The following is a 24,944-nucleotide window of genomic DNA, read 5'->3' on the forward strand; positions in this document are numbered from 1 at the left end:
AAGGTCTCCATACATTTGAAGTTGCAAGCATCAGCCCAGCATAATCAATCCAATGAAGTCATCCAATTGTCTTAATAAAGAAATCCTAATCTAAAGATTAGAAGCAGACCAGATGTGTCCTGCATCCTTCTCTCGTCAACAAAAGGAAGATATGCCTTACTGGAAGGAAATGAATAGTATGCCTCATAATGGCAAAGAGAGCTCACACTGAAAGTGTGAATCACTTAAAGTCAACTAATCTGGAGAAGACACCAATTCTTACTGCCATTCTTAATGTCCCATTTCTCTCCTCCCATGGTTTGGCTGGCTGAGGGAAGCTGACCAAAACTTGGGGGAAGGCAGGAGGGGAATGCACGCATGGGTGGGAGAGAAGACTACACACACACACCCCTCCTTCCTTCCTCCACATATTTGTGTTTTTTCCACTTTGCACCCCTAACCCCCGTGAATGTGGAGAGCAGAACTGGAAAGAAGAAAGTACATTCTATCTAAAATATTGGAGCTGGTTTATGGAAATGCTTGGCACCCTAGCTCTTCTTCACTTAAGAATAGTGTTAAAAGGGTGAAAGCAGGCCAAGTGTTAGTGACTGGGTACATTCAGAGGTTGGAATGTGGAATCAACCTAAGTGTTAAAGAAGATCTTGTCACAAGCTAAAATGTTATTTAAGTAATTGCAGATGTTGCCTTGAATGTTATAGGTTTAATCCAACTACAATAGACCCCACTGATTCAACATGTAGGTAAATCTCAATGATCCAGTGGCTCTACATTAGAAAGAACTAACAATAAGATGGGCTACAAACACATGAACTTACCACACATTATTCCCAGGGCTGTGCTAAATACTGCCATATAACCAAAATAAAATGATGTCTGAAACAAACCATACATCCTGGAAAAAAACAAAACACAGGCAGATTTAATGTCTCCAAATTGCCAATAATCAGAACATGTTCTGTGAGGCTTATTTTTAAAAGTGAAAACACAAAATATCAAAAGCTACGTACTTTGTCTTGAAAAAGTAGTAATAAAAGGAATACATGTAAACATAGATTGCAGTTGAAGCAGCAGACAGAAAACTTGTCCATTGCCTGAAAAATACATGCAAACAATTAGGAACAAATAATTCATTTGTCTAACAGTTTAAAACAATCCCTGACAACCACCAAAACAGAAAAGTTTTGTTTTTTTGTTTTTATTAAAACTTAATTCATTATTTTCTCCTTCAAATGAAAAAACAAATCACCATGAATACTTCTTGCAGCTTTCTTCAACATATTCTATGAAGTTTTCACTTTATAGAGTCTCTATGGCTGTGTTCTTCTTGAACTACCATTTTCCAGTTGTCTTGTTCACACACAAATGGACAAGATTATTTGAGTTCTGCCTCAGCTGGACCGGCTGTTGATGTGTTTCCAGGCTTAATTCAAAACGTTACTTTTATCCTTACATGGGTTGAGATACCAATACTTGAGAGAACACTTCTTTTCCCAGGAACATATCTATAACCTGATGTTAACATCAGAGATGACAATGACACAGGCCTTTAAGTTGTGCCCTTCTCCCCAATCTCTCTCCAGGAAGGCCTGCCTGGTCCTAATTGTTAACATACCCCATATCCCTTGCACTGGATATGCGGTTTCATAACTAATATTTAGAGTTGAGCATGTTTGGGGGTTGCAATGACATGTTGGAGTCATGATGACTGGAGAAAATGCAGAGACCATAAATCTAGGATGATGGGTCCTTCCCCCCAGGCTCTATGCATTTCCACTTACAATGGAACCAAAGAGAGTTGTATTGAAAAGTAATCAGTGACCATGACCTTTACCTCACCTTATGACAAAGTTCGTATACACCCTTCCTGCCCAATCATTAAGGAATTATCTCAAATCTACTCAATGTATTGTCACTCTGGAACTCAAGCCATCAGCCATTCTGGACCTTTTTGTCAGATTGCTGGAAAATCCATTAAGGCCTTTGTCATAATGCAATGCACTCCTCTAGCGCATGTAATGGGGTAGAAATATCCACCCCAGCCCTAGCCACATTGTTCACAGATGAGGGCTCTCATCTGCAGTTATTTCTGGTATGCATAAGTGAAAAGATCCCTGCAGTTATCCTCCTCTTGTGGAGTTATAATTTCTCCAAATTTTACAGAGATGCTGGCATTATGGGTGGGGACCACTAACATTCCCCCATCTTTTAGGGTAACATAATGTAGAATCATATAATTATAGAGTTGGAAGAGATCACAAGGGCCATCTGGTCTAACCCTCTGCCATGCAGGAACTCACAATCAAAGCATACCTAACAGATGGCCATCCAGCCTCTGTTTAAAGACCTCCAAGGAAGGAGACTCCACTATTCTCTGAGGGAGGGTGTTCCACTGTCGAACAGCCCTTACTGTCAGGAGGTTCCTCCTAATGTTGAGCTGGAATCTCTTTTCCTGTAGTTTGCATCGGGGTCCTAGTCTCTGGAGCAGCAGAAAACAAGCTTGTTCCTGCCTCATTATGACATCCCTTTAAGTATTTAAAAAGGGCTATCATATCATCTCTTAACCTTCTTTTCTCCAGACTAAACATACTCATAAAGCATTCCTCATAGGACATGGTTTCCAGACCCTTCACCACTGTAGTCACTCTCCTTTGGACACGCTCCAGTTTCTCAATGTCCGTTTTTAATTGTGGTGCCCAGAACTGGACACAATATTCCAGGTGGGGCCTGACCAAAGCAGAATACAGTGGCACTACTGTATTACTTCCCTTGATCTAGACACTATACTTCTATTGATTCAGCCTAAAATTGCATTGGCCTTTTTAGCTGCCGCATTGCACTGTTGACTCATGTTAAACTTGTGGCCAACTTGGATTCCCAGATCCCTTTCACATGTAGTCTCATTCAGCCAGGTGTCCCCCATCCTATATCTGTGCATTTCATTTTTCTGCCCTAAGTGCAGTACCTTGCATTTCTCCGTGTTGAATTTAATTTTGTTACCTTTGGCTCAGTTTTATAGTCTATTCAGGTCATTTTGAATATAACAATTTTTTTGGTGCCAGATTAAAATGCTTTTCAATTCCCACATATCTGATGGGTCTGATTTTTTTTAAAAACCCAGAAGTATCATGGATACAGATACATTGCTTTTATTGTTTTTTTTTTAAAAAAATCATCTTTTAATAGTGTTTGACTGACTTTTTTAGAAATTCTCTTTTTAAAAAACTGATGTCTAATAAACTGAAGCATCAATACTTACCACCTGTAATCCTCTGCATTCAGTAGAAAATATGTACACACGATTGTCACACACACAGTCACAATACAGAGGATAACCAGCACTAACATCATGAAGCCATAAACATAATAGATCTTGTATGCCCAGAAGGAGGTGAAGATAAAATACCTAAGGACAAAAAAGCCCTGCATTTAGTGCATGGAAACACACTAACTAAATTACTCTGACAATTATTTATATATGAATAGATATATTATTTAAATATGAAAAAATTTGAACAATTCTCCAAGTAAAAGACTCACATTTCAATGAAAATGGATCCAAATGGGAGAATCCCACCCAAGCAAACAATAACAGCTGGCTCCATAAACCTGGAAAGAAATTAAGAGTTTACCTTGTAATGAGTTGAAAAGCAATGGAATGTGTTAAAGAGTAGAAGGTACATGCAAAACTCATGCAGTGGTTATCAGTGAGATCAACCAAAGTTCACTGTGCTGAATCAGAGAGACAGCAGCACATGTTCTGGAGCAGAGCATGGGTGGGCTGGATGAGAGCAACTGAATTCTGGCAAAATGGAGGACTTGGGGGGTGAATGGGTTCCCATGTCTGGAAAACAGGAAGGCTCCCTATTCTGGATGGGGTGGCACTGTTCAGCAGGGTCAGGTTCTCAACCAGGTGGTACTCCTGGGTCTATTTTTGGAACCGGAGGCCCAACTAACCCCTTTTACCCATTCTGGTTAATACATCAATCGTAGTAATTGTTCACTGCAGTGGTCCAGCACTAGTATGATTAAGGCTGGACTACTGCCATGTGCTTTATGTGGAGTTTGTCTAGAAACTGCAGCTGGTACAGAATAGTTCATCAAAGCTTCTGAACAGACCAATCTAATGAAAGGTCTTTAACACTTCTGCTGAAAGAAATGAACTAGTTGCCTATCTGCGATCAGGCGAGGTTTAAGGTTTTACTATGTTTATAAAGCCCTAAACAACTTAGAATCTTGTGATTTTAGAGACCACCTTCTCCCTTATATACCCATTATGTCCAAGATCATCTGGAGAGGCCCTCGTGGTAGTTCCACATGTTCCTGAAATCTGCCTGGCAGTTGTTCTGAGCAGTGCATTAAATGTAAAAGGACCTACTATATGAAATGCTCTTCTACAGGAACTTCAATATGCTTCAATGGTCCTTATTTTTCAATGCAAGTTAAAAATAACATATTTCAGCAATCCTCCCCTACTTGTTCTAACTAGACACCACTTCTTGAAGTTTAAGTTCTGTATGATTGTGTTTTATGAATATTTTGTATTTCACTGATATATACCACTTACAAATTTTGGTATATAAGGAGCATAGAAATATGTGCAAACAGGTGATTTAAGGATACAATTGTGGTAAGTTAAGACTTTCCTCCATTGTATAAAGCTTCTTTGGAGTCCCAATTCTATCAGTATCTGTTTAAGATAAATGCCCAAAGTGCTAATGACTTTGGGGGGGGGGGGGTGTTAGCAAGTTCTCTGTGCTTTGGATTAGAGCACTCATCACCTGTAATTCACTCATGCACAGTTTCAATCAGCAATAAGTCATGAAGGTGACAGCAGTACTAAATCTTCCTCAATACTTCTTGCTGTACCCCTATCTCCTGTTCCTTGCTGCTGCTACTACTTAAGATGAGGGTAAACATGCTGGGATCTAATCTAGACAAGGTGGACATGACTTCAATTAGCAGAAAATCTGGCCTGGAGACTGGAATTCAACCTGTCTTGGAAGGACTAGACCCCCTCTGAAAAGTCAAATTCATATCTTTGGACTGTTCATTGATCCTACAGGGTCCTTGGTGACACCTTTTCACAAAATGATGGTAGCAAGTAGTGTGTTTGTACAATTATATTTAACTGGACCATCTGAACCCCTTCCTTCTGGCAACTGTTACTTAAGTGAAAATATTTGTAAATTGTTTAGATTTCAAAGTAGTATAAATTAATGATTACAGGCACTATAAATATTAAAAAATCACAAACATAAACAATGTACAGAATCAGCATATTTATAATCTCCATTACACAGAAGTAGGTTGGATTATACAAAGGAGGCTTTGTGGTCAGGAACATGTTGCATCACTTGGAGGGACCCTCCAGGTGACACAAAGGAGTAATAAAATAATTAAGTATAAAGTATAATCGTGGATCTATTCATGCCTTGATTACACCATTTTAAATATTGCAATGAGCTCTACAAAGCATTGTCTTTGAAACTGGAAGCTTCATTTTGTGTAAAATTTATCACCTGAGCAGTTATCTGGTACAGGTAGACTGAAAAATATACTTTAGTTGTCACTTGTTTTCCAGGCTCAATTCAAGATATTGCTCTTAATCTTTGATGCTTTAAATGGCTTTTGGTGTGGTAATCTGAAGGACCTTCTAATACAATCTGCAGAAGGGGTAGTTTTGAGGATGCATCTGCCTCAGAAGCCCATTTCTTTGATAAACAAGGAAGGGCTTTCTCTTGAATCATTCTCAAATAGTGGAATGTTCTCCCTTCAGAACTAAGATCGATCTTAGCCACTTAGCTTTTTGGAAAGCAGTTAAAGCTCAGTGTTTTAACACATTATTTTAGTTTGTCCTTTTACATTGTGAATAGTGCTTTTACTGTTGTTAATATGTTTTATTTAGATAATTAATATATTTATGCATTTATTATTTTATTTGAAATGTTGTGTTTCCTATGTTGCATTTGTTTCCTAAGTGGTGTGTAAATACAGTCCGCCCTGCGTAAAGGAAAAAAGCGGATGCTCAAGCCCCATTCAAATGAATGGGGCACATGCCCGCGGTGATGTGGCACTGGCGCATGGGGCGCATGCTACAGGAGCATGCACCATTGTTTCTTTTCAGTGTGCACCTCTCTCATTTCTATTGCCGCTTCCAGCATATGCTGGAAGCCACGTATAACAAGGACGCACTGTAGTACAGGAATAGTTTAATGGACAACTTGCTTCAATGGACAGACAAATGCAAATAAATTCAATTTGTACTGTACCATTTTTTCTCTGGGATTGGACGAGGAACAGCATTGACACGACAAGGAAAGTTGGGCTGACCCGAAAGATTTCGTCCAAGTATTGTGCCGACAAGGTTCAAAGGAAGAATGACAAAGAAACAGATGCAGCATACAGCCACCTGTATGTCAGACAAGAAGTGTAGATATAAAATGGATCCTTTATAATATTAATGTATTTCTAGCAATGTAAATTGTAATATATACCCCTTTTGTCTACCAAGATTAATAAAAGTAAACTGTATTCCTTGAGAGAAACAATAAACATTGTCTAAAGTCCCTCACCATCAGCTATTTCAACTGTGATGAAACAACACAACTTCCTCATCCTTCCTAGAGATGCTCCTGTGTTTGTACTTAGCTGGGCTTCTACATGTGTCCCTGTGCATGAATCTGATCCAGTGTCAAATGAAAATGAAATTAAAATAAACAGGAAATAAGCATTTTAATTAAAAGCTTTCTATTCAGATTTCTACCTATTTTGATCAGTTGGATTGTTGAAGGCAATATATAGCAACTTGCTTTTTTACTAGTTTAAACTGGTAGTGATAATCAAAGTACTCACCATTGTCCCAAAAGGAAGAGCCCTTGATGCATGATAATAAATGGCAATGAAGTTAATGAAGAAAGCTGTACCACACACCATTGCAGGAATAAGAAAAGCTCCAATGAACATCTGCTTTATCCACCGCCTTCCTGCAAGGAAGAACATCTCAATTCATCCAAGATTCTGGTTATCCACAACAATCCGAAAAGCACTGTACTGTGAGGTCTCACTTAATTGATAGCTAGACTGTTAATTAGATAAAAGGAAAGAGCTTTCCACATTCATTATTATTTATCAAGAGTTGAATTTTTGTTTTGGATAAAAAAACAGGCATATTAATGTCTTCATTCAGGTATGTCTGATACCATTTAGGCAGAAATATCTGACAAATCCCAGATCTAAAAACTATTTCCCCCCATAAAATCAACGTAAAATTGCAACCAAAATGGTGTTTCCAATTAACTTTCTTGTAAAAATTCCAGTCTCAATATATATATATATATATATATAGTAAAAAGAACAAGTAAATATGGCCATAAATGTATTTGAACCTAGTCTCAGAATTGGACTAGTAGACAGACTCAGTTCAGGTCTCTTAAATGTCTCTTTATATCCAACTAAGGCAATGTTCATTGGTCCACATGCCATTACATTACAGTAATAATAATAATAATAAAAATTTATTTTTATACCGCTATTCCAGCGATCACAGCGGTGTACATCAAAGAGTAAGACAAGTACACTGTGGTTATATCAATCCTGCCAAGCTTTTTCTATTAGCCATCTAAGCTTCTGCTTTTCCTTCCTATATCAATTCCTCCCTTCCTTTACTCCTGTTCATAATGGTTGCTGGCATCTCAGTGCTACCTGTATGGCTTCTTCTGATAGTATGAAAAAAAAATGTATAATTTAAGTAATTTTCTCTTCAGGAATTAAAAATACAGAAATATTAGAAACAGAAGGTAATGAACAGAATTTTAAAAGACCAATCCTGTTTTAACTAATTCATTCTATTGAGAATCACTCTTATTAAAATGTATTTATTTTAACCATTACTACCATGGGATTGGTGCAAAAAGCAGAACATTTAGAGCCTGATGATGAAAAAGTACTTTTACATGTTATAGAACATCTTCAGGTATTTATTCTAGGAGTGTAATTTTGGGACTCTCTTGGGACCAACATGGTAGCAAGGCTTTTTGTACAGTGAAGTCAATGTACCTTGTTTCTTACATCTCTATTGGCTGCATCATGTCAAACAGTGACATCTGTATGAATATCGGCATAAATAAAATAATACTACAGACTTGTTAAGTGGATCCAAGGTTAGATGAAAAATTGTACTGGGAGAATGATCACTAATGGCTATGCATGGATGTGGAGAGTCTCAAATTACATAAGGGTTATGTCACAGGGTTGTATTCTTGGTCATGTGCTGTTTGGCATTTTTAGAAGTTTGACAGAGTACAACTTTGCAGAGGGCCGAATCTAAAATCAAATTGATTTTGACAGGTTGGAAGTTTGAGTTGAAAATTAACAAAATAAAATTCAACAAGAGATAAATGTAAATATAAGTTTGTGTATACATTTTTCAGTGTGCATATCTTTGGCTCTTTACCCTAATTGTTTTACTTTGTAAAGCAGTGCCACATACACTGCTGATTCTATATAAAGATATGATGATGATGATGATGATGATGATGATGATGATGATGATGATGATGGTGATGATGCAGATACAGAAAGTGTTTCAAATATAGGATGGAGACACTTGGTTTGAGAACTGTACATATAAAAAGGATCTAAGTGTCTTGGTGGATAACAAGCATGAGAAAGTAGTACAATACAGTTGCTTAAAAAACCTAATGCAATTGTAGGCTGCATTAAGGTTTCTTTTTGGGTTATTTTGTGCTATCTACAAGATTCTATCCAGTACTAGATGTCATATTTTAAGAACACTGGGAAACTGGATAATAGTCTGGAAATTATGTCTGAGATTCTGTTGGGTACTTATGCCAATCTAATTAGGCCAATGTAGGATGCACTAGCAGCACACTACTAGCAGGAATACAGAAGATGAGGGTTCAGCAGCTATTAAGGAAGAATACTGGACTTATCGTGGATGTTTATTTTACAGTTCCAAGCTGTCTGTTTTTCCAGTGCTCTGAGGTGTCCTCAGAGCCCAAGCCACACTGGGAATACAGACTGGTAAAACTGCCTGTCCTGAGGTGCAGGCAGATTAGCAATCCATCTTATTCAGAGCGCTTTTAGTTCTGACAATGCTCACCAAACACCAAGACCATCCTTAAAGAAATAGACTGTTGGAGCTGGTAACCATCTTCTCCTGAGGACAATCATGATGAACTTCTTCCTTTGTCTGTTGCAAAGTCCTAATAAGTGCACTATGCTAATGTAACAGAGGATTACACTAACAGATTGTTAGACTATGCTAGTGCAACAGATGGTTACATCAGCAGGAATCCATCCCATGGAAAAGAAGTTGAAGCAGGTGGGTATATTAAGTTTAGAGAAGATATAATTAAGGGAGTCATGACAGCAGTGCTGAAACATTTAAAAGGATATCATATAAGATTATAATTCAGTTGCTCCAGAGTATATGATAGCTTTGGCTGATGAGCGGGGTATAAATAAATATTATTATCATTAAGTATTATACAAAATTAGACTTAGAAAGGGAAAACGTTGTGGAAACAAGCTTTCACAAAAGAAAAACAAATTTCTTGATGGTAAGAGCCTTTTGACGGAATAGTCTCTCATTCACAGGTATTTAAACACAGAGTACACAGCTATCTCTCTCATAGGTGCTTAACCACCTTCTGCACTGCAGACCCTTCTTTGCTCATGAATTTGAACTGGATGTCCTGGATCTGATTCTATGATTCCAGGAACATAGTAACTACAGAAAAATGTTCCTTTTACTTTTCATTGTGTTTTCATTGAACTAGTAAAGGGCTGCTATTTGACATCCATGCCAAAAACTTAGCAGGTTGTGTCTTTTCCTATCAGCAAGGTCCAATTATAGCTTTGTGCAGATCCTCAGAGGGATTTTCTCAGGTGGTAAAATATGTCCAAAGGACAGGAAAGATGTTGCGCTATCTCTTCAACTACAGTGCTGCTGAAGCTCTACCATAAAGAACTTTTCAGTCTAATTGTATATACTAGGTGGCCAACTTACAAGTACCAAATCACTGAACTCTCTTTTGAGCCCAGCAGGTGGGAGAAATCTGCCCTGAAGCCAACCGTGTTGGAAGATGCAAAACTGTTGTTGCTTTTGGGGGACAAAAGGGAAGCTTTCATAATTACAGTGCTGCTCGGGAAAATCAAGTTGTATCTATCTTAACAAAGCCTTTCTTGGGGCTCAGGCAGATTAGAAACATCTTAAGATATAGCATCTCAAGGAAATGCATGTCTCTCTCAGGCTGATGATCTCATTATTCTTTTGCCCCTCCTTCAGCCTATGAATTACTGCAAACTTTTACAATTACATGAGAATTACAAAATACAGACACTTATCCTTCTTAGAATAGAACTGTAACAAATAGTATGAACTTTCAGATATGTTCACTTTCTTATGGAATATTTTATTTGCAACATTACATTGTAACCACAATGTTCATTTATTCTGTAAAATAATCAACCAACATATATCTGATTAGCACCAGATTATTTTAGAATCCAGAAAAATTGAAATAGTATTAGTAGTGCAGATAATCCCAACAACCCCTATCCATGAGGTAGAGGAAAGGAGTTGGTTTATAATTTTTAATGTGATTAAACAAAAATTATTGTGATAAGGCTTACCTCCCTGCCTGGCATAAAGGCTTCCTCCAAAGTAGCCATTCACTGGGGATGTTGCAGCATAAACAAAAATAGCGGTACTTAGCATTGATCCTCTCCTAAAATGAAAGACATGTATTTTTGGCTACACAAATGATCGTCTGATGTCTACTACAGGAAAAATGTTACAACAGCCACAATATAATTATTGAATATTTAGTTCTAGTTTCTTTTAAAAAGAAGAAAGAGTAGGACAACAACAACAACAAGATGTGCTGAAATTTTTAAAAAGTATGGAAATAAACTTCCTGCTTGAAAGTGCCAGTATGTTACATCTGAACAGATGTGACTATTAAAAGTATCATAGAAGTAACTGGCCTAGATAATAACAATTTGAGGTAAGGAGCAATAAACCACGCTGAAGGACATGAAAGCATGCACACAGACACAAGACACTTTACAAAATTCACTGGCCAAACTAATACCTAACAATTATGTCAATTACTCTCATATTTAAACATAGTCGCTTGCAGAATAGAAGAGGCTGGTATCACTGCCACTCTTTAGGATCACAGGAACAATCAAAATATTACTTTAAATTTCTTAATTGACAATTAATTATTCAACAAAACTCAGATGGTGTTAAGATCCCTGTTACGATACTGAAAAAACTGTAATATTTTTCAGGTTATATGATTACAGATTACCTTACAAATTTACTACTGTTGAAGAAGATCTATAAATACAAGTTCCCATGGTTGTTGAAGTTATAACATCAGTTGCAGCTTTTCCACTATGTAGCAAATAGGTTAGGGGATAGGAATTTTCTCCTGCTGCTTTTAACATTATCATTGAGGAAAATCCTATTATTGATCTCCTATGTTGCAGATAATTCAAACCTCAAAGATGGAATATGGCAGGGGTGGGATGAGGAAGCATACATTGTGGTGGTTCCCACAATATTCAGATTCAGAATGCAAAATAAATTATCTGCAGCACAGAACCTGGATAGTGGACAAATATGTATACTAACAAACACTAAGCCCTCAGTATCTGCTGGGCTCCAGGGCCCTTCATGGATATCAAAATCCGTGGATACTCAATTCCCATTATATACACTGGGTTAGTAAAATGGAGTCCCTTATATAAAATGGCAAAATTAAGGTTTCCTTTCCAATTAGATTTTGAATGGAATATTTTGAAGTTCTAGATAGTTGAATATGTGAATGCAGAAGCTGTGGACATGGAGAGCCAACTGTATATATTATACCAGAGGATATAATACAGCTATGGATGGATTTAAAGTTGCTATGACACAGCATCAGTTATTGCCAGACTCTCTTGTTTCTACTAACTCTCACTTCTATTTTCATTAACTCCAAATCAGTTTATTTCTTGTAAGTAGCAAGACATGTTTTGAAGTGCTAATATTAAAATTTAACATTGGCTATTATAAATACAGTACTACCTGACTGAGATTATAAAGAAACATTATCTGAGAGCATGCAGAGGAAAAGATGTATAAAGAACTAATTTTCCTGGGGATATAATAAAGAATAGAAGACTTGTTATTTCCCTTTAAGTATTTCCTATTCCAATGCTTGTTTACCCACTAACCTGCATCAGTATTTGTGGCATCTGAAACCAAATCTTGGTTTCGTGTCTGATGAAATGAAAAGAAATCCCCTAGGTTTCTTATCAACAAAGTCGCCGTAACTACCTACATTATAGGAAGGGGGACTATCTATCATTTATAGAGCTCTTTTTGCAAATATACAGAGAAACAGCGCTAAGTTTAAAAAACAGTTTTAGGATCTCTGTTCCCATGACGAGATACAAGTTAAAGCATTTCAATATTCCACCAACTGTGCATTTCAAATTATATGCTACAGGAGCCCATTTCCCTAGTATCATGCAGAGAAAATAAATGGGTTCTCATACTGGGGCACTATTTTCAGAAACCTAATGTAATAAAGCGAGAGTTTCCTGCAAGACAAGTTAAAGGTACTACCAGCATAGGATTTAGAGCTCTTCTGAAAACTCAATACTTTTATCACTTTAAAAAACAATACAAAGAAGAAAAGGAAGCCAGACTTCTGAAATATGACCTAATGCTAGGTCAACCCACGTCTCTTGTTCTTAGCTGCCATCAAGTCCACTACAATGACACTATGAATGTTTCCAAGTCACTCTCTCATGAACAACCCAATTCAGGTCTTACACTTGGAGGCATGGCCTGCTTGTTTGAGTCTATCCATCTGTAATGAGGTTTTCATCTTTTCCTATTGCCCTATACCTTACCAAGCAATATTGCCTTTTCTAGGAAGACATGTCTTCCCCATGATATAGCCAAAGTACAACAGTCTCAAGATAATCATGTTGGATTCTGGGGAGGGTTCAGGCTTGATGTACTCTAGGCCCCATTTATTTTATCTCTTTATCAGTCCATAGTATCCACAGAACTCTTCTTCAGCATCACATTTCCAATGAGTTGATTTTCTTCCTCTCAGCTTTCTTCAACTGTCCAGCTTTTACAACCATACATAGAAATTGGAAATACCATCACATGGACAAGACTAACTTTAGTATTCAATGATATATCGTTACAGGATTTCATCTAGTTCCTTCATAGCTGCCCTCATTACTTACTCGTATTTTTTATCTCCATGGACCTTGTGGCATACACAACCTTTCTTTTCTATCAACTAAAGTAACTATAGGGCTATTATTACTACAAGACCATCTCCTCATAGTGATCTTGCTTTTACTAGTCTTGCCTAGTACTGTACGAGTCTTGTCTTGTCCTATACTGTACATTTTGAAGTACAGTGTACAGTAGGACTCAGCAAAGTGTGGCCTATGTGCAACATGTATCCCCACCTACTTTTTTTAATGGGTTAAAATAGCCCCTTGTACCCTCTAGGGCCTATGAGGGCATTTTGCAACATGTTTGGGACTGAGGAAAGGAGATCTTTTCCAAAACCAAAACTAATTTCTGGTTACTTCCTGTTCTTTCTGAACCTAAAACAAAGTGAAAGGTGAATATTGCAAAATCACTGCCCAAAGCCTGAAAGTAGAGGTGGCAACTGCAGTGGGCCCAAATTTTCTGCCCCTCAGGACTATGGAAACGGTGAAAAATAAAACACCCAAACTCTCTCTCTCTCTCTCTCTCTCTCTCTCACACACACACACACACACAAAACTGAAACAATAATAAAGTCCATTTTTGGTTTTGAAAAATAGGGTTTGTCATATTAAACAGTTCAAGGTGCCCTGAAATCCATTTAAAAATTAAATAGATACAGAAAGTAAATTGACCTTCTGCCCCTTCCCCGCATAGGAAAAACAATGAGTGATCTTTCTGCAGGTGCATGCATATTTCAGCACCAAAGCCTAATTACAACAGCAGACATCCTCCCAGAGAAACAAAAGAAAGAGAGAAGGAGGGAGAGGGAGGAAGAAAAAAAAGAAATGTAGCAGCACCTTCACGACTAACTGGTTTTTATTTTAACATAGCTTTCCAATGCAGTACAGAGTGATATTAAACTATTCGTTTAAAAAGCATATTTATACAGTTGTGAGAGTGGGACAGAATGTAACAAGATCCAGAAAGAAAAGGAAGGACAATAAGCAGGCAAGGGAATTATGAGGAAAAGAAACAGGAGAGGCTGCTACTTCCACATGTTTTCTGTGATGTAGTGGACTGAGAATCTGTACTCAAGACAAGATGCTACTGTCAGGACAGAACAAGGAGAAAGAGAATGGTTCCCAGTTGGCAAAGGAGTCAGACAAGGCTGCATCCTATCACCCTACCTATTCAACTTATATGCAGAACATATTGTAAGGAAATCAGGCTTGGACATGGAAGAGGGAGGAGTGAAAATAGGAGGAAGAAATATCAACAATCAGAGATATCCAGCTGGCACCATAATACTAGCAGGGAACCTCACAGACCTGGAATAACTACTAAGGAAGATCAAAGAAGAAAGTGCAAAGGCAGGTTTACTGTTGGACATAAATAATGACCACAGAGAACTTACACACATTCAAACTAGACAATGAGGAAATAGAAATAGTAAAAGAGTTCTCATATCTGGGATCAAACACTGATCAGAACAGGGACTGCAGCCTGGAAATCAGAAGAAGATTAAGAATGGGGAGAGTGTCTATGAAAGATCTAGAAAAGATGCTAAAATGCAAAGACATACAACTCAGCACAAAAGTCAGAATTGTACAGGCCATTGTATTCCCTATTACCATGTAAGGATGTGAGAGCTGGACAGTCAAGAAAGAAGATAGGAGGAAAATCAACTTATTTGAGATGTGGTGCTGGAGAAGAGTGCTGAGGATTCCATGGACAACCAAAAGAACAAACAAATGGGTCGTAGAGCAGATCAAGCGAGAAATATCCCTAGAAGCCAATATTACAAGACTTATACTTTGGACACATCATGAGAAAGAATGAATAGTTGGAAATGACAATAATGTTAGGAAAGGTGGAGGGAAGTAGAAAGAGAGGAAGGCCACATGCTAGATGGATGGACTTCATTAAAGAGACCACGAATGAGTTTACAGGAGCTGGGAGAGCAGTAGAGGACGGGGGGCCTGGAGAAGTCTCATCCATAGGGTTGCCATGGGTCGAGATCGACGCAAAGACAGTTAACAACAACAACAGGGTGGACTGTGCATGAAAATGCTGGACAAAAAATGAAGCCAAGATATGATTGGGAAGATGAGGGGAGACTTTGCTAATGAAGCAGAATGTCATCAGTATGAGAGGGGAACAAAAAAGAGTGACAGATCACGGGATAGCAGAATACATGCCTCAAAGAAGTGACTGGAGTAATAACTAATTTAAATTGTCACACTCATACTACAATGAAAAAGGTACCAATGGTAAAACTACTCACTGGAATGGTATCAAATGACTTCAGATGTTTGTGCGCATCATGTAAATTGCTTATTTAAATAAGGAAACACCAGCATATTTATCAGGTACAGATAGCATCACATTAACCCTGTGTGATTTCACTTTTTATTGGTTTACTGGTTTCTTTTTCACAACTGATTTTTTACTCTGTATTGAATGCTTTTAATGTATAGAATGCTTTTAATATTTGAGTTTAGCTGTTGTGAAGCCACCCTGAACATACACCTCTCCATCCCACAATTTTTCTGTCACATACAAAACTTCCAGGGATCTTGTCCCCGCCCCCTTCAGCCATCTATTCTGTCAAAATTAATATGAAACCCACTAATAAAATAGTTGTTAATACTTGATTTATTTATTGTCTTCTCTTCACACACACTCAACTTCTCTACTTGCTAACAAAGATAAAATGTAGCTTGTCTCGCCTGTGATTTTTTTTTTCACGAAGTGGATAAACCAATCCTTTTCTCTGTAAGTGTTACTAGTTTAATATTTCTTGATTATTTATACCATGTACTTTGTTCTAAAATGGAAAAAGGGGGAAATGACAGACCACTGCTTAGTGGAGATTGCTGTGTGTTTTCAAGGTATTTATGATTTATGGGGATGAAGCAGACGGCCCATCAGGACCGGCCAGAGGCCGCTCCAGACGCAATAAGGCCAGGACCGCGGCAATGGCACGGGCAGCCTCCAAAGCGGGCTGCCACTGCGGTCCCAAGACAGCCGCCGCCAGGAGATTCTGGACACTTTGGGGGTGTGCGTCATGTAAAAGCCACACACCCCAAGCAGCCGCAAGCTGTTTCTTTTGGCCCATGCATTTCGAGCCACAGAGGCCCTAAGCCCTAAGGCAAACCTATCATGAAGTTTTCTTAGCAAGATTTGTTCAGAGAGGGTTTGTCATGGCCTTCCTCTGAGGCTGCAAGACTGTGACTTGTCCAGGGTCACCCAGTGGGTTTCCATGGCCAAGAAGGAATTTGAACCCTGGTTTCCAAAGCCATAGTCCAAAGCTCAAACCACTATACCATGCTGGCTCTTACCACAGAGGATATAAGGAGAGTTTATTACAAATTTCTCCTTCCAGATGCAAACCTGGTGGGTTTTTTTTGGGGGGGGGTGTCTCTTCTTAAAGCAGGGTAAACAGAAGGGGTGATGGCAGTGCTTAAGAAAGAAGCATTAGATACAATTCCAACTTGCAGAGTTAATGGATTACAGCTGCTGCTTTACAGTTGCCGATGAAGTTATAGAAAAGTGAAACAGAAATAGAAAATAATAAAGTTTATACATTTGATTGCTGATGAAATGTTAAATTATTTAGATCAATCAAAATTAACAGTTTTAAGTCAGCTTTATAATTTTTAATTTGCACTGAAAACACTACTGAGCTCAGATAGGGTGCATAAAATCTAATAAAACAACACAGATCCGGTATTAGGCTCAGTGATTTGTCTTACCAGAATCAAGTATAGCAGCTTTCTTGAGCCAAAGACTTGTATTCTACACCTTTAGCTAAGTATGTTTGATTAGAATGCACTCAAATAATCAGATTAGACACATAGGTTTTTAAAAAAATCTGTACTGTAATTCAGGTTTTATTTTTAAAAGAGAAAGGACATTTTTAAAAAATCTGACAATAGTAGTTTCCCCCCTAAAATGATCAGCTATAATTAACCTAGTTTGTGACCACTCCTTTACCAGAAATTTGGCTTTTCAAGCCATAAAACTAATCCAATTTTCTTAATAATTGTAATTTCAATGACTGTCTAATGTTCATTTTTAAATTCAGGGCAATCAACACCCCTGGAACCATTCCTATCTGTTCTGCTCTCCGTAAGAGATCATGGGGAAAGGATAATAAAACTGGATAGCTTCAGGAAGCACTTTTACATTGTGTTGTTAATTGTCAAATGGTGATTATGAGTCGAAAGCAATTTTTCCCATATGAACCACATTTGAAAACTTAAACAGAGTTCCAAGCAACCATACTGGTTCAGTGAGCCTGTTGGATCACAGCCAAGAACCTTAAAAATATGACGAAAAGGAACCAATACTCACTCTGTGTATAAATCCTCCAGCATTGCAACGATGATCACAATAAAAGAAACTGCAAAGATTTGGCAGCCAGAACCAATAAGGGATGAAAATATTAAAGGATGGCTAGATGGTCTGAAGACATCTCCGTGAACCTGTTTCCAGCCATATTCATCACCCAAATCTCTATCCTATAAAAACATAGTTTGAAAATAATTACCAAAGAGAAACTGAACCCATTTATGTAGAACACTAATAGAATAGTAACACAAAATAACCTAAATCCTGTTGTTAGTTCTGACTAGAGTACCATTCAGTTAACTTACATGTTGACTTACCAGTCCACAATTGACTGAATAGGTCTTTTCTAGTTGGGACTAACCAACAAGATGTTAGCCAAGAAGTGTTATTTTAAAAAGATGTTTATTTGAGCTTCCTTTTATACTTAATTCCTCCATCTGATATACTCAAGTTAAAATTCCAAAATAATGAATTTATTCCTCAGTGTCTACATTAACAGCTCAAACACAAAGTTCATTTTCTTAACAAGATAACATTTCTGCAATTTCTTTTGGATAATGGCATAATTTAATAAAAGTTTTGGGACTAGGTTAACTGCAAATAGAATCTAGATATGCTTTTCCTGCAGGTCCAGTTACTAGCATTTGCATATCAGACTAAGAAAGACTACTCTACAGTCAGTGAAGACAGTGAGAGGCTAGAAGATGAACCAAGATCTAACATAGTATGAGGCAAAACTATGTGCAAAACTGCTGAGGCCATACTGATATCTGGAAGTCTTTTTTCTGACAATCCATTAAAAAAAAGAAAGAAGAAGAGCTAAGCAAGACTTTTACCATATCATCCATTTCTTCTTCTTTACTATACCGTGCATAATCTTTTCTCAGTGTCCTCATTAAAATCATAGACACCAGGCCCACCAGGAAAATAACCATCATGAAGGAATTGAAGATTGAAAACCAATGAATCTACAGAAAAAATGAGATGTTGTTAATACACTGTATATACTCGACTATAACTTGACCTCATGTATAGGTCGAGGGCAGGTTTTGGGGCCAAAATTATGGATTTTGATATGACCTGTGGATAAGTCAAGGTTAAAACTTAGAGGCATGTAACAAAGGATGTATAGGATGAAACAAAGGAAAACAATGCCAAAGAAATTACTAAAGGCTGAATGGATATGACTAAACTTTCTAGACTTTTGGATGAGCATATACAGTAATTCAACCACCCATAAACTGAAATTAAATCTTGTTATACAACATGGACAAATCTGAACACCCAGACAGATCTAGCAAACCATTTCTAAACTCAATCATTTCCTAGTAAGAATATAGGTTCAGAAACCTCTCACACCATGCAGCATTTTAATGGATGGCATCAACTACCTTAAAATATGATTTTTAGATCAGGTATCAACCAGGGAACTATTTGTAAAATTTCAGAACACTGTTATTTATTTGCATAAACTTTCAAGGAAGTCAGAGCAGTGCATACAGGATTAGCCCATTCTCCAACCGAATTTATCCTCACAAATGATGGGGTAGTACAGAAAGGAGATTAATTTAATTTATTTATTTTATTTATATGCTGCCTTTCTCCTAGATTGGGCAAAAGGCTGCTCACAAAAGATACTTTAAAAACAGAAGTTTTAAAAGCACAATTTAAAACATCACATTAATATAACATGTTAAAAATATCAAGTCATTAAAAACATACCGAGTTGAAAACAAGAAGGGGGCTAGCCTAGCCTCTTGTGGGAGGGAGTTGCAAAGGGTGAGAGCAGTCACTGAAAAGACTCTCTCTTATATGTCCTTACCAAGCAACCCTGTGATGGTGGCAGAACTAAGAAAAACTCTTCCCCTGAAGATCTTTGAGTTCTGGCATATTCATATGTGGAGATACGGTCTTTCAGGCAGTCTGGATCTAAGCCATCCAAGCCAAATAATATGAACCTAAGCCAAACTGGTATGGTAAAATCAACAGTGTGGCAATAGGGCCATGTCTCCCAATTCCAGGGTTTTCCCCCTGAAAATACATGGACTACCATATCAATATCTTCTTTATTGAATGGAAAGTATAGAAACACATCTTGCAGAATTTGCGTGCTTCCCTACTGGTCCAATGCACTGCCCAAATTAACTGGGCTATTTGCACCAACTGCAATGAAATAAAGTAAAATGTCTGATACATGCTTAACCATGTTGCTTTTCTAAATCTCCCTTTGTTGTTAAAGTAATGGTTTCTAAATTTTTCTCTTAATTACCAAGTTTTAACCTGTCTGACCTACTGTTGATCCAGGTTAAGTCTCTCTTATCTGGAATTCTGAAATCCAAAATACTCCAAAACCCAAAACTTTTTTCATAGGTGGTTGAGATAGTGATACCTTTGCTTTCTCATGGTTCAGTGTACACAAATTTTGTTTCATAAACAAAATTATTAAAAGTTATTATTATGTTTACAATTACATTCAGACTATGTGTGCAAGGTATATACGTAACATGAATGAATTAGGTATGTAGAAACCATTTACTGCTTACACTGTCTAACACAGAGAATGTGAATGAGAATGGACAACACCATGTCTCAAATTTGGATATTACACCCTTGACAACTGCTGTAAAATATGAACTCTGAAGTGTTTGGGAGGTACCCAAACTAGTTAGAAGATCAGGTTCAAAATTTTATTATGTTTCTGGCCTGATAAGGGCTGCATCTGCACTGCAGAAATGATGTAGTCTGACATGCTAACAGCCATGGCTCAACTGCTATGGAATCTTCTCATCTGTAGCTTGTTGTGCACCAGTGCTCTCTGACAAAGAAAACTAAGTATCTCACAAACTACAAACCCCAGAATTCCATAGCATTAAGCCATGGCAGTTAAAGTGGTGTCAAACTGCATTATTTCTGCAGATGAGATGCAGCGAAGATTAACACACATAACTTTGTGACTCTGCAATCAAGCATGGATGTTTAGAACATAAGTGACAGATACTTTAGATAATATTCTGTATTTTATTTTTTAATTAAATGTTTATTTATATATGTAGAATATATTTTTAAATAAAATTTTAAAAACTGTAAATATATACATTATTTTAATGTGTATTCTAATATATTTTAATATTTTTGGAAACAAAAATTGCTGATCATGATCTTTATGGTGGGGAGTACCCTTAAAGTATGCATATTACAGTGTCTACATATTCAGAGTTAACTGTCCAGCCTTTAAAAAGACATTTAAAAAAACATTCAACAGATACTCATCAATAAAATTAGGGTGGGCTTATGTCACTAAATAACAAAAACATACCCTGTGTTGAAAGAATGATGGGTCAAGGTACTTGTCAAATCTATCTTCAAACTTCACATCTGATCTTTTCCATTTCACCTACAGGGAAATCACATTTAAAAAGACAATATTCTATTATGAATCTACAGAGCCCCAGTTCAGAACGGACGGGTTTGCACACCATTCTTAAATAGTGTGTGTCACAGAAACCCTGGCTTGATGTGTATGAGCAGCATACTAATGCATAGTGCCTGATCACACAACAACAGATTTTGGGGTGTGTAGTTTGTTTAGCACAATCTCTAAATGTGGCAGCACCATTTCTCTGGCCCTTCTCTTGTACAAACTTTTATCACTGTATACTTAAGACTATGAGCTGAGATGTGGCAATCTTAGTTGCCACCCCACTTCCTGCTCCTATGTTCAACAGTAAAGAACTAAACAGGGCAAGCTTGTTTTTTAAGCAGGAACATGAGAATAAAATTTCACTTCCTTATTTTCTTCCTGTATTTTGTTGTTGAAAGTCATAAAAAGGAGGGAAATTGTTCAGGGAAGAGGTGTCTGGACGTTGAATGACCATAGGTAATAAAACAACCTGGGGGAAATTCTACCAAGTGCACTACCCCTGGTGAAATTCTTGCTTTTACATAACCCTTACTAAACCAGCGAGCCTTTCAAGCGGTAGACTTAGAAAGCCTAAGATAGATAATGAAGCCCAAAAGACATTGATGGGAAGAGGAGGGTGGGAAGACAAAGTAGATTTGAAGAAAGAAAATTACAATAATCCTTTGGCTATATATTTTTACATCCAAGCTCTAATTTTACCTGGAAAAGAACATAACACAACAGTTCTGGAAAGGAACACAACAGTTAGCCCTTAATGTAGGGCTAAAATGAAAACCTTTTTGCTGCCCTTTAAAGCAGCCACCCACCACTAACTTGCCCATGCAGACTGTCAGAAAATCCCCTTCCCCCAGAACTGGAAGTCACCTTCTGGTTTTGAATCCCCCACCTCTATTAAACTGTGCACAGTGAGATTGCAACTTGTTTAAAAGAGGAACTGCTCTTCATGGAGCCCTTCAGAAGAGGCAATGCATTGTTTTTGAGGCTAGAAAAGGGTGGCCTGGGAAGTCTAGAGAGGTTCAGGACCACAAAAACAGGACGTGAGTGACTGCACTCTGCCCACTCTGGGCTAAATAATCAGCTCTTCTGCTTTTGACAAAATATTTTTACCCACACATTCAAATTACTTACAGAATAAGACATCTGTATTTTGGTGTTGGGAACTAGTTTAACTTTCCCTTCACTTGTCAGATTCACATCCACAATTCTATTTCCATTGTACCCTATTTCAAGTTTTTTATATGTCCAGAGAAAGTAATCTTCACCATTTTCATCAGCTTCACCAACAATACCTGCAAGAACAGGAAGAGGAAAGAAAATACACTGATTTTTCACTGCTTACAGAAGCAAGAGAGCAGAAGGAATAATCTGTAATCTGTATTTTACAAATGAAAGTTGTATCCCAAAGTAATCCTAATCCTGCATAATAACGCTTAATTATGCAATTTATAAACAGATTAGCACTTTGGTTCTACTACTTACAAAGAAGGAAAGAGCTATGGATATTCAATTCAGCCCCTCATTTTGAGCTTCTGGGATTTTATGAGTTAATCAATTAGATTTTTTTTTAATTACCAATAAAATTTTAGATACATTTCTACATGAACAAAAATACAGAAATGTAAATTACTGTTTCCTACGCTTTTCAACATATGCACGAAGTCACTAGGAAATGATCCAGAGCTTTGGGGTTGGGTCTCACCGGAATGCTAATGATACCTAGCTCTGTCTCTCCTTTACAACTGATGCCAAGAAAGGTGTGGTAGTATTGCATTTTTATTTGGCTGCAGTAACGGACTGGATGCGGATGAATAGACTGAGGCTTAATCCAGGCAAGACAGAAGATTTGCTGGTCAGAAGGAAAACCAATTTAAGATTGGGATCAGAGCCTGTTCTAAATAGGGTTGCTCTCCCTCTGAAAGATCAGGTTCGTAGTTTAGGGGTGCCCTTGGACCTAGTGCTGCTCCTGGAAAGCCAAGTTCTGTGGTGGCCAAGATCAATCTGGTCACAGTGACTTAGCTACCACCTGTTGATTAGACTACTACCATGAGCTCTGTGCTGCCCTTGAAAGATTTTTTGGAAACTACAGCTAGTGGAAAATTCAGCAGCCAGACTGGTATCAGGTGCACATTTTAGAGACCATATAACACCAGACTTGAAAGAATCACAATGGGATCCAATTTGTTTTCAAGCTCAATTCAAGGTGCTGGTGCTCACCTACAAAGTCCTAAATAACTCGGGACCAAAGTATCTGAAAAACCACCTCCTCCCATAAGAGCCTACCATTTGAGAGCATCAGTGCAGGCCCTGTTGTGTGTTCCAACACCTTGTGAAGTTAGGTTAGTGGGTACATGTAACAGGGATTTCTAAACCATGGAACCCTCTACCCAAGGACATTGGGCTAGCCCTATCTCTTTCCAGCTTCCAATGTACAGCCAAAACAGTGCTGCCCACATAGCATTCAATGTTTGAAATTGCTGTTTTAATTGTTTCAAACTGGATTCCAGGATTGTTGTAGATTGCTTTTAAGAGTTTTTAAAGAGTAATTTAATCAGTTTAAAAATATTTTAATCTCTGTATTGTTTTAACTGATTTTTATTCATTCATCACCTTGGGAGCCCTTGGGAGCTGGGAGGCGATACAGAAATGCAACAAACAAACTAACAAACCAACAGTCACAATACTGTACAATAGAGAAAGGCCAACATTCATTGTTAAAACTGGTCATTTTTCTCAGTCTTATTATGGTAATACACCAAAACCAAAAGACCCTTCAGAAAATATCTTTAATTGTATGACCAATGTAACTTTATTTTCACTGAAATAAAGTGATCTCTACTAAACAAACTGTATCTACAGATGGTTAATCTACTCAGACAGGCAGATTAACATATTATAACCCTTCTTAAAACAATGTTTTCCCACACCTTCTCTGTCCTTAAATGGATAAAAAGGAGGAAAAGGGAGAGGTGGGGAGAAGAAGGGTGGGGAGGAATGTAGTAGCACCTTTTAGACTAACTGGTTTGCTATATTCCTTTTCTTCTTTCACTCTCCCTTCCTCCAAGTACACCAACATAGATTTAAAGACAGATTTCAAAGAAATAGCTATCTGGATGGTGACTGTTTATTTTTTTAAATCCACATTAGCCTTACAGAATAAGACATCTGTATTTTGGTGTTGGGAACTAGTTTAACTTTCCCTTCACTTGTCAGATTCACATCCACAATTCTATTTCCAGGGCTAATGTGGATACAAAGGTCTGTCAAAAAGTGAAAATCTGTTGAAAACTAAAACTCAGGGGTTTTTTTTAGTTTGAAAATACAAGACTGAACTCTAGATGGCATCAAGTTGACTAAGAGGAAAAAAACCTGCACACTGAATAGACTGAGAGGAAAAACAACAACAGTGTGCTGAGTTGAGGGGGTGGAGGGAGAGCAGCAGTAGTGGTAAAAAGCAAACCAGGGGTTGAAAGTGCAGTATATGGCTATGGCTTAGATCTGCCAAAACAGCAGAAGGAGCTATTGAAAAGAGGGGAATGCCAGTATAGGAGTGGCTCGGGTAGTCTTACCTTGCCACATTTTTGTTGTTGTTGTGTGTCTTCAAGTCATTTTCGACTTATGGCAACTCTAAGGCGAACTTATCATAGGCTTTTCTTGGCACGTGTCTTTAAAGGGATTTGCCATTGTCATTCTCTGAGGCTTAGACAGTGTGTCTTGTCCAGTGTCACCCAGTGGGTTTCATGGCCAAGCTGGGATTTGAACCCCATCCTCATTTTCCTCCACACTTTCATTCTCTGACCTAAAAGCACCTTGCAAACATGAAGCCGTGGCACGCTATGGCCACCAGATGGAACAGGAGATTGCCAGCAGCTTGTAATGGAATGTGGATTCCTTGGAGAGCAATGACTGCAAATG

At 37.7% G+C, this 24,944-nt stretch overlaps 1 protein-coding gene across 1 annotated transcript in view; it reads right to left on the minus strand.

Moving 5' to 3' along the window:
- Positions 1-24,944, minus strand: part of TM9SF3 (transmembrane 9 superfamily member 3) — a 44,964-nt gene that overhangs the window by 3,488 nt on the left and 16,532 nt on the right. Inside the window, exons 4-14 of the mRNA XM_089510821.1 lie at positions 22,161-22,321; positions 20,928-21,005; positions 18,448-18,579; positions 17,615-17,781; positions 10,657-10,751; positions 6,853-6,983; positions 6,270-6,409; positions 3,538-3,606; positions 3,257-3,403; positions 1,008-1,091; positions 816-892 (exon numbers count right to left, since the gene is read on the minus strand). Of these exons, the coding sequence (XP_089366947.1) occupies positions 816-892; positions 1,008-1,091; positions 3,257-3,403; positions 3,538-3,606; positions 6,270-6,409; positions 6,853-6,983; positions 10,657-10,751; positions 17,615-17,781; positions 18,448-18,579; positions 20,928-21,005; positions 22,161-22,321 (1,281 nt within the window). The remainder of the gene's footprint in view (positions 1-815; positions 893-1,007; positions 1,092-3,256; positions 3,404-3,537; positions 3,607-6,269; positions 6,410-6,852; positions 6,984-10,656; positions 10,752-17,614; positions 17,782-18,447; positions 18,580-20,927; positions 21,006-22,160; positions 22,322-24,944) is intronic.

Source organism: Sceloporus occidentalis, unplaced genomic scaffold (genome assembly GCF_023333645.1).
Source record: "Sceloporus occidentalis isolate IW3139 unplaced genomic scaffold, rSceOcc1.0.p SCAF_2, whole genome shotgun sequence".
NCBI lineage: Eukaryota > Metazoa > Chordata > Lepidosauria > Squamata > Phrynosomatidae > Sceloporus > Sceloporus occidentalis.